Genomic DNA, 10,500 nt, shown 5'->3' with positions numbered 1-10,500 from the left:
CTATAAGAAATTTGTATGGAATTAAAGACAGACACTTCAGATACATGTATAGTCACTGACTATGCAACCCTATGAACAAGGGACATGGAGTGGGTTGCCATTCCTTTGTCTATCAGATATATGTAAATCCATATACATACCCTACTGCCCTTTCGTGCGTATGGGGTTGTGCAGTCTTTTTATCTTCAGGAAGCGACACCCTAACTTTACTCATACCCTTTAGGTCACTCACAAAGGAACCTGAGTGGAAAACAAGCCACTGAGTAAAATACATAATGCCACTGAATAAAACCACTAAGTAAATACATAATTCTCTTTGATAACAGATACCTGTAGTTTTCTCTGTTATTGTTTTGGTTTGAGAATATCCAGAGGCATGAACTTTGTCCTTTATCTCTTTCTGTCTCTGTGAGGATCTCTCTATAAATGCCTTTTTTCTTTTTATGAATGCTTCTTGTAAGCTCTCTGGTGCAGCTGTACACCTTGAAAAGGTTTCTGTTTAAAAAAGTTTTTTGTTTTTTGTTTTTAAAATATGTCAGCAAGTCACAAATTCAAGTTTTCATGAATGGGTGTGGGGGTCACCAATCTGATGCACGTACCTCCACACACAGTTGGTCTCTCCAGTGGATGTTCTGACATGGCTGGATAATCTGAGTTTTCTGTTTCTGACAGAAGAGGCAGAAATTCACTCACCTAATGGCAAGAAAGTCATAGAAGACTTTACCACTTCAGAGAAGACTTTTACAGACTTTACCCTAGTTCTTTTGGAACTGCCTTTCTAGAAAATTCAGTCCTAAAGTTATTCAGTTAACCACAGCAGACGACCTTCAAAAATTGAAAGGATGAGTCAAGCAAGAACTGAAAAATGTAAAGGAAAACTTAATTTAGCCACTAACTAACTCACATGGACCACAGCCTTGTGAGAATGAAAAGCTGAATGAAACTGGACAGTTTTCCTCAGACATGACCTCAATGGACAGGTCATGGTGGAGAGTTCTGAGGAAACTTGGTCCACTGGAGAAGCTTTGAGAACCCCATAAACAGTATGAAAAGACAAAACAATACAACACTGAAAGATGGAACTCCTCAGGTCAGCAAAAGAGATGGAGCCAAAGTGAAAACAATTCCCAGTTGTAGGATGTGGCTGGTGATGGTCCACTGCGGTAAAGAACAATACTGCAGAGGAACCTGGAATGTTAGGTGCATGAATCAAGATAAATTGAAAGTGGTCAAACAGGAGATAGCAGGAGTGAACATCAACATTTTAGGAATCTAAGTGGATTAAAATGGACTGGAATGGATGAATTTAACTTAGATGACCATTAAATAGCTTACAAGAAGCCCTCACAGTCAACAAGAGTCCAAAATGCAGTATTTGGGTGCAGTTTCAAACGACAGTGATCTCTACTTGTTTCCAAAGAACCATTGACTGTCACAGTAATCCAAGTCTATGCCCCAAACAGCAATGCCAAAGAAGCTGAAGTTGAACAGTTGTATGACTTACAAGACCTTCTAGAACTAACACCCAAAAAAGATGTCCTTTTTATCATAAGGGACTGGAATGCAAAAGTAGGAAGTCAAGAGATATGTGGAGTAATGGGCAAGTTTCATTTTGGAATACCAAATGAAGTAGGGCAAAGTTTTGTGAGTACACAGGAAACTTCCCTCATAGCTCCTGCAGTGCAGGAGACCTGGGTTCAATTCCTGGGTTGGGAAGAAACCCTGGAGAAGGAAATGCAACCCATTCCAGTTCTTGCCTGGAGAATCCCATGGATAGAGGAGCCTGGCAGGCTATGGGGTCGCCAGAGTTGGACAGGACTTAGTAACTAAGTCATGTCTTAGTAACTAACGTCTGGCTTCTCTGGTGGCTCAGAAGTTAAAGTGTCTGCCTCCAATGCAGGAGACCTGGGTTTGACCCCTGGGTCGGAAAGACCCCCTGGAGAAGGAAATGGCAACCCACTCCAGTATTCTTGCCTGGAGAAGCCCATGGATGGAGGAGCCTGGTAGGCTACAGTCCATGGGGTCGCAAAGAGTCAGACACAACTGAGCGACTTCACTTTCTTGAAACTAAACCACCACCACCACACAGCAAACACACTCTTCCAACCCTGACTCTACACAGGAGATGACTCTACACATGGACATCGCCAGACGGTCAATACCAAAATCAGACTGATTATATTCTTTGCAGCGGAAGATGGAGCAGCTCTATACAGTCAGCAAAAACAAAGACAGGAGCGGACTATGGCTCAGATCGTGAACTCCTTATTGCCAAATTCAGACTTAAATTGAAGGAAGTATGAAAAATAACCAGAAACCACTAAATAAAATCCCTTAACAATTATACAGCAGAAGTGACAAATAGATTCAAGGGATTAGATCCGATAGAGTGCCTAAAAAACTATAGGACCATCAAGTGATCAAGACCATCCCCAAGAAAAATGCAAAAAAAAGCAAAATGGCTGTCTGAGGGGGCCTTACAGAGATAGCTGAGAAGAAAAGAGAAAGGCAAAGGAGAAAAGGAAAAATACAGTCATCTGAATGCAGAGTTCCAAAGACTAGCAAGGAGAGAGAAAGCCTTCCTAACAGATCAAAGAAACAGGATTAAAGATCTAAATGTAAGACCAGAAACTATAAAACTCCTAGAGGAGAACATAGGCAAAACACTCTCTGACATACATCACAGCAGGATCCTCTATGACCCACCTCCCAGAATATTGGAAATAAAATCAAAAATAAACAAATGGGACCTAATTAACCTTAAAAGCTTCTGCACATCAAAGGAAACTATTAGCAAGGTGAAAAGACAGCCTTCAGAATGGGAGAAAATAATAGCAAATGAAGCAACTGACAAACAACTAATCTCAAAAATACACAAGCAACTCCTACAGCTCAACTCCAGAAAAATAAACGGCCCAATCAAAAAATGGGCCAAAGAACTAAATAGACATTTCTCCAAAGAAGACATACAGATGGCTAACAAACACATGAAAAGATGCTCAACATCACTCATTATCAGAGAAATGCAAATCAAAACCACTATGAGGTACCATTTCACACCAGTCAGAATGGCTGCAATCCAAAAGTTTACAAATAAATGCTGGAGAGGGTGTGGAGAAAAGGGAACCCTCTTACACTGTTGGTGGGAATGCAAACTAGTACAGCCACTATGGAGAACAGTGTGGAGATTCCTTAAAAAACTGGAAATAGAACTGCCTTATGATCCAGCAATCCCACTGCTGGGCATACACACTGAGGAAACCAGAAGGGAAAGAGACACGTGTACCCCAATGTTCATCGCAGCACTGTTTATAATAGCCAGGACATGGAAGCAACCTAGATGCCCATCAGCAGATGAATGGATAAGAAAGCTATGGTACATATACACAATGGAGTATTACTCAGCCATTAAAAAGAATACATTTGAATCAGTTCTAATGAGGTGGATGAAACTGGAGCCTATTATACAGAGTGAAGTAAGCCAGAAGGAAAAACATAAATACAGTATACTAACACATATATATGGAATTTAGAAAGATGGAAACAATAACCCTGTGTACGAGACAGCAAAAGAGACACTGATGTACAGAACAGGCTTATGGACTCTGTGGGAGAGGGAGAGGGTGGGAAGATTTGGGAGAATGACATTGAAACATGTAAAATATCATGTAAGAAACGAGATGCCAGTCCAGGTTCGATGCACGATACTGGATGCTTGAGGCTAGTGCACTGGGATGACCCAGAGGGATGGTATGGGGAGGGAGGAGGGAGGAGGGTTCAGGATGGGGAACACACATGTATACCTGTGGCGGACTCATTTGGATATTTGGCAAAACTAATACAATTATGTAAAGTTTAAAAATAAAATAAAATTAAAAAAAAAAAAGAAACAGATGAAACCAATAGAATGGAAAAGACCAGAGATCTCTTCAAGAAAATTAGAGATACCAAGGGAACATTTCATGCAAAGATAGGCACAATAGAGGACAGAAACAGTATGGAACTAATAGAAGCAGAAGATACTAAGAAAAGGTGGCAAGGATACATAAAATAACTGTACGAAATAGATCATGATCCAGATAATCACGATAGTGTGATCACTCACCTACAGCCAACGATCCTGGAATGCAAAGTCAAGTGGGCCATAGGAAGCATCACAAACAAAGCTAGTAGAGGTGGTGGAATTCCATGTTGAGCTATTTCAAATCCTAAAAGATGATGCTGTTAAAGTGCTGCACTCAATACACCAGCAAATTGGGAAACTCAGCAGTGGACACAGGACTGGAAATGGTCAATTTTCATTCCAATTCCAAAGAAAGGCAATGCCAAAGAATGTTCAAACTACAGCACAATTGCACTCATCTCATGCTAGCAAAGTCATGCTCAAAATTCTCCAAGCAAGGCTTCAACAGTACATGAACAGAGAACTTCCAGATGTTTAAGCTGGATTTAGAAAAGGCAGAGGAGCCAAACGTCGAATTGCCAACGTCCACTGGAGAAGGAAATGACAACCCACTCCGGTATTCTTGCCTGGAAAATCCCATGGACAGAGAAGCCTGACAGGCTACAGTTCATGGAGTTGCAAAGAATTGGACATGACTGAGCGACTTCACTTCATTGGATCATAGAAAAATCAGAGTTCCAGAAAAATATCTGCTTTATTGACTATGCCAAAGCCTTTGACTATGTGGATCGCAACAAACTTGTGTAAAATTTTTCAAGAGATGGGAATAACACACCACCTAATCTGCCTCCTGAGAATCAAGTTAGAATTGGACATGGAACAATGGACTGGTTCCAATTTGGGAAAGGAGTACGTCAAGGCTGTATATTGTCACCCTGCTTGTTTAACTTATATGCAGAGTACATCATGTGAAATGCCAGTCTAGATGAAGGACAAGCTGGAATCAAGGATTGCCGGGAGAAATATCAGTAATTTCAGATGTGCAGATACCCTTATGGCAGAAAGTGAAGAGGATATGAAGAGCTTCTTGATGAAGGTGAAAGAGGGGAGTGAAAAAGCTGTTTTAAAACTCAACATTCAAAAAACAAAGATCATGGCATCCAGTCCTATCACTTGATGGGAAATAGATGGGGAAACAATGTAAACAGACTATTTTCTTGGGCTCCAAAATCCCTGTGGATGGTAACTGCAGCCATGAAATTAAAAGACGCTTGCTCCTTGGAAGAAAAGCTTTGGCCAATATAGACAGCATATTAAAAGCAGAGACATTATTTTGCCAACAAAGGCCTGTCTAGTCAAAGCTATGGTTTTTTCTGTTAATGTATGGATGTGAGAGTTGGACCATAAAGAAAGCTGAAGAATTGACGCTTTTGTACTGTGGTGTTGGAGAAGAGTCTTGAGAGTCCCTTCAACTGCAAGGAGATCCAACCAGTCCATCCTAAAGGAAATCAGTCCTGAATATTCATTGTAAGGACTGATGCTGAAGCTCCACTACTTTGGCCACCTGATGCAAAGAACAGACTAGCTGGAAAAGACTGATGCTGGGAAAGACTGAAGGCTGGAGAAGGGGACAACTGAGGACAAGTTGGTTTTATGGCATCACCAACTCAATGGGCATGAGTTTGAGCAAGCTCCAGGAGTTGGTGATGGACAAGGAAGCCTGGCATGCTGCAGTCCATGGGGTCACAAAGTCAGACATGACTGAGTGACTAAACTGAATAGCACTTTGTTAGCACTGTTTTGTACCATGTAATTGTGCTTCCCTGATGGCTCAGCTGGTGAAGAATCTGCCTGCAATGCAGGAGACCCTGGTTCGATTCCTGGGTTAGGAAGTTTACATGGAGATGGGATAGGCTACCCACTCCAGTATTCTTGTCTGGACAGAAGAGTTTGTCCTCAAGGACAGAGGAGCCTGGTGGGCGTCGCTCAGAGGCAGACATGACTGAAGGACTAAGCACCAGCAGCAGTAGCCCTATCAGCTTACCCACTGTCAGTTTTCTACTGTGAGCACATTCATACAGTGATACTTTAAGAAGAAATGCCATGTACAAAGCAAAGTAAAAATACCCTTATCCCCTAAATTTCAACGAGTTGCTATATAATTGAGGTTTATTAATGAGAGCTGTGAAATTTACCTGAAAACAGCTCTTTGCCTCATTTTCTCTCTTTTCTTCTAGGCTTAAGTTTGCAAAATCCATTTCAGCAATACTGGTATCACTGGTGCTTGTCAATGCAAGTTCTGGTTCTTCCATTATACCATGGCCAGATTCTGTTTCCTGTGTAACAAGAGGGAAACCACATTCAGAAGGGAAAGAACAATGTACGTTACGGAGGAAGAACAGGTTGCTCAACTATGGACACCAGAGAAGATCTACTCTGTGCATTATAAAACGCTTACAAGCCTAGGCGGCCAGACTGGGTAGGGGCTGTACAACATCAGAGTCTGCATTCTATCTAAATGGAGCAGTGGCTGGCTACTGGGCTGCAGCCAAATGTCACTGCTGCTACAGCACCGTTTGTAAGTGAACAACCTTTAAATACTTAACAAGAATACAAGAAAATCCAAAAGGTGACCAAAACATCTTATTTTCTGCTTACCTGTGGCAGGACAAACAGTACTAGAAGGTAAAAGCTATGTTCAGGTGACTGCTGAAGCATAGGCTTAGCTACCATTTTTCAGGTAAGCTGGAGATGAGAAATGTACATTGGAAAGAAAGATATGTAAAATTCAGAGGGAGGTCAAGTTAAAAAATTTGTCATTTCTGCATTTTATTGGAGATTTCCAATGATTATGAGACTGTCTCAGATAGGAATGTGAACAAGTAGCTTTGTTGCACGTCCTGCAATCTTGTTTTCAAAGTCTTTCCTGAAAATGAATTTAAGTATACAGCACAGATTTCACTTACCCAGACTGGAATAGATCTCTGTAATGAAAATGATCCAGAATTTACAAAGAGCTCTGATTGTGCAAGTTGAGATGGGTTTCCTACGATTGTTGGAATTCCTGCCATAGTTGAGTCCTGAAGACATTTTTCATTCTGAACAGTGAGTGAATATGGTATCTGAATTGAAGTTCCCATCTCTACTGTCCTTACACATAAATGAGAATCAGTTTCCTCTATGTGTGGATTTAAATCACAGGTTTCTTTTTTATCATCAGTGAGTCCTTGACCTTGTAACACTGTATCAAGTCTTTCTGATAGTTTTTCAAAACCCAGTCTTTCTTTTCTGCCTTCTGGTTGGTCTTTTATTGACCACTCACTAGAGGTAGAACCACATGTAGTGCCATGCTGTAGATTTAACTGATGAAATACATTAGCCTCACCAGATGAATTGAAGACTGAACTTTGCAAATTTCCTACTGAGAGTTGGAAATGAACACTTTTTTGCTTGTTTTGTAATAGTTCATTTTGTTCAGAGGAACAGTTCTGATTTTCCACATCTTGGGAAGAAGCTCTCGCTTCAATGCTAAAAATGCTTGGTAGATCGGCATGCTGGCTCCCTTCCTGTGAAGAATATTCTGGTCGAAGTTGTCGAAAAGATTGTTCAGACCCTGTAAGAGATCAGTTGATCATAATTAGGTGTTGTAAAACTTGGATATAGTCGCTAACAATTTCTGAGAAAATTATAAATAAAGCCAGGTTACTTATAAAGTTCAGGAACAAAAACTGATGTACACAAACAAGAATAGGAAGCTAAAGGACGGTCACAGTGATTTTAAATAATTACTGCACACACCATGTATTTTCTCCTATAATATTTAATAAAGGAAATACAGCTATTAGAGGCAATGAGGACTTTTCCCCCCATAACTGAATATTGGCTTTTAAAAACCAAAACATTCATGTCTCACAGATGGGTATGCTGTGATGTGTACACACACACACACACACACACACACACACACACACATAATTTGTATAAAAAATTTTAGAAGGATACTTTAAGAGCTGAGGTAAGGAAGCTGAACAAGAGGCAGCACTTACTACCCTCAAAAGGAATAAGGGTATGAGTAGAGAGAAACCAAGAGCTATTGGGTGCAATTTCCAAGGAAAAATGATATAAACAACCATGAGAAACTACTGAGCTTTATTTAACTTTTCCGAACTTCTGCATACCCTCAATATCTTCTACAGCAAAACTCTGAGCTGTTTCACAAGCCAAGTTAGGGTCAGGCTGCTGGTTCAGACTGGTGTTAGAAGAATGCAGGCTGGCCCTCCTCAGTGCTGTAAAAGAAGCCATACTTTTGGGGGATGGAGTAGCACGGAGGCTTTCACAGGAAGAACCTGACCTCTGACGGGAAACAGGGAAAGGCTGTGTTACCAGTTGCATCAACAAATCCTCATGTTTCTTTGCTATTGCGCTTCCGTAATTACCACTTTACTATCACATTAACAACTTGCTTATTCAAACCCAATTCTTTCACTTTAGGAAATACAAAAGAGACTTTTTATTTAGAAAACAAACTGTATTAACTAACAAGACACAGTTCAGAACATGACTAAATCATTTTCTGATAAGCAGGAACTATGTAGACCTGCCTGGAAACAGAAACACCCAGGTTTGAATCTTAGCTCCTTTACTCTGTAGGAGGAGACTTTCAAAATTTTGCAACATTCTATTTACCTGACTATTTAAGACTAAATTCCATCAAAGTAACCCCCGCCCCAAAACCCTGAAAACTAATGATAAAAATGTTCTCAAGTTTTTATGGAGTGACCCATAAAAAATACCTAGAAATAAAGCTGTTGGGACCAAATTCTAATGCACCTATTTTCAATCTTGGTTCCACATTGTAACCATTTTATCTGACTATTCCTAGATTTTCTGATTTAATTGGTCAGAGGTACAGTCTGGGCCTGGCAGGCTACAATCCACTGGGTCGCAAGAGTCGGACACGACTTAGCAACCAAACCACCACCACCACAGTCTGGGCATTGGTAGCTAAAAGCTCACCAGATGATTTTAGTTGGCAGCCAAGGCTAAGAATCATCCTTCTGTTCTAACAGAAGAAAAGACAGACTGCAAAGAAGCATCTACTTTACCTGGTTAAAGTCTTTACTGTCTTGAGAAATCCCAGAGAAACATGATAACAAATCAAAATCTGGATGTGGTTCTAAGGGTTTAAATAGCTGACGATGCAAATTTGGAAAATTGTGCTCCAATTCTGGAAAGTCAAAGTCAACTGTTGGAATTTTAAGGAAAAAAAAAAAAAAGACATTTATCTTAAAAGTAAAGCCTAGAAAAGTAGTACTAAGAACATATTCATAAAGGTTATTTTAAGGTAACTGCAACTCAACAAAATTACTTCCATTCCTCTCATTACCAGCAGACGCTTTCAAATCAAGCCCTATCATTTCTGATGCAAAAGTGGGGGGTGGGGGGGGTTTGCAAACCCTTTGACAAATTTAAGTTTCCATTTCTACTAGCCTGAACGTCTTTATGGGGTTAATTAGGAATAAGATGCCATTACGGTCACGGCTTTGCTACAATAAGCTTTGTTACTCTCAGGTCATTTGGGGATCAATTACTTAAGAAAAGCTCACTATACTGAGTGCTACCATGGGCCAGACACTGTACTTCATGTGTATTATTTCACTTTATGTGTATTATTTCCAACACCTCTTCTACAGAAGATGAAGAGTAAGCTGCCTGTGGTCTCAGGAAACAGTCATAGGGTCTGTATGACTTAAGTTTATGTGCTCAATACAGGCAGTACTGCCTCTGTTGCTATAGGTAACTTTGCAAAGGTAAAGGAAGACCTGCTCATCTCTTCTACATGGTCTTCAGTCTGATTCCAGAGCTCCTTTCACTAAGTGCCCTCCTCAGTGTTTTCCATGTTACAATTGCTACAGCAAGCCATCAAAACACAAAGCTCAAACAATCACTACTTCTAACTAAAAAGGATGATAGGTTAAAAATGAACACTTAGTTTACATAGACGTATTTATTAAAAAAGTCTTACTTTTAAATAAAACTTACCCCGAAAGTCTGTTTTTTCAGTCATCAAATTTGTTTCATTAATGTAATTGTCTCTCATCTGTTGACCAGATGTCAATGTTTCCACTGCACATAAAAGAGGTTTATGGATGTCCTGAGAGTCCTGTCTTTGATAAATATCTTGTGTTGAAGGAACTCTAGAACTTAAAACATTTGTTTCCTCTTCTTTACCGCCAGGAGGTTCTTGTTCCCTATGGTCCACATGCTCTGGGAATGACTCTGAAAATGGGGTTTAATGAAAATACTTAATGGCTGGGTACTTCCTTTGAGACAGACTTTAGCAGACAGACATAGCAACATACATTGATAAAGAATCAGCACAACCAAGAAAAGTGCTTGGTAGTTCCCACTGATATTAGCAGACCCTACTCAATGTGCTATGGAGATTGATAGAGCATCACTGTGACTTCCAAACATGTTCAGAAGATCATACTGTCCAATATTCTAAAGACATGATTACTTTACTTTTGAGATTTAAAGAACAATCCCTCTCAGCACATTCTGAAAAACAAGGTTAGCTCTCATCACTGTACTGC

General features: G+C 40.1%; 1 protein-coding gene across 50 annotated transcripts in view; it reads right to left on the bottom strand.

The window, feature by feature from the left end:
* CEP295 (centrosomal protein 295) overlaps positions 1–10,500 on the bottom strand; it is a 54,898-nt gene that overhangs the window by 308 nt on the left and 44,090 nt on the right. For 33 of the 50 annotated variants that reach the window (XR_015157658.1, XM_086383974.1, XM_086383980.1 and 30 more), the window contains 8 exons: positions 9,947–10,183; positions 9,010–9,149; positions 8,083–8,257; positions 6,871–7,517; positions 6,100–6,240; positions 600–693; positions 331–495; positions 141–240 (listed from right to left, as the gene is read on the bottom strand). Coding sequence is in view for 32 of the 50 variants with exons in the window: in XM_086383974.1 (XP_086240100.1) it covers positions 141–240; positions 331–495; positions 600–693; positions 6,100–6,240; positions 6,871–7,517; positions 8,083–8,257; positions 9,010–9,149; positions 9,947–10,183 (1,699 nt within the window). In the remaining 18 variants the exon portion in view is untranslated. The remainder of the gene's footprint in view (positions 1–140; positions 241–330; positions 496–599; positions 694–6,099; positions 6,241–6,870; positions 7,518–8,082; positions 8,258–9,009; positions 9,150–9,946; positions 10,184–10,500) is intronic. The other 17 variants (XR_015157643.1, XR_015157646.1, XR_015157647.1 and 14 more) reach the window with 7 other exon arrangements.

This window comes from Bos grunniens, chromosome 29 (genome assembly GCF_055505025.1).
Source record: "Bos grunniens cultivar Pamir isolate PY7600 chromosome 29, Bosgru_T2T1.0, whole genome shotgun sequence".
NCBI lineage: Eukaryota > Metazoa > Chordata > Mammalia > Artiodactyla > Bovidae > Bos > Bos grunniens.
The sequence above is the reverse complement of the archived record's forward strand: the minus strand, read 5'-3'. Positions and strand labels throughout refer to the sequence as shown.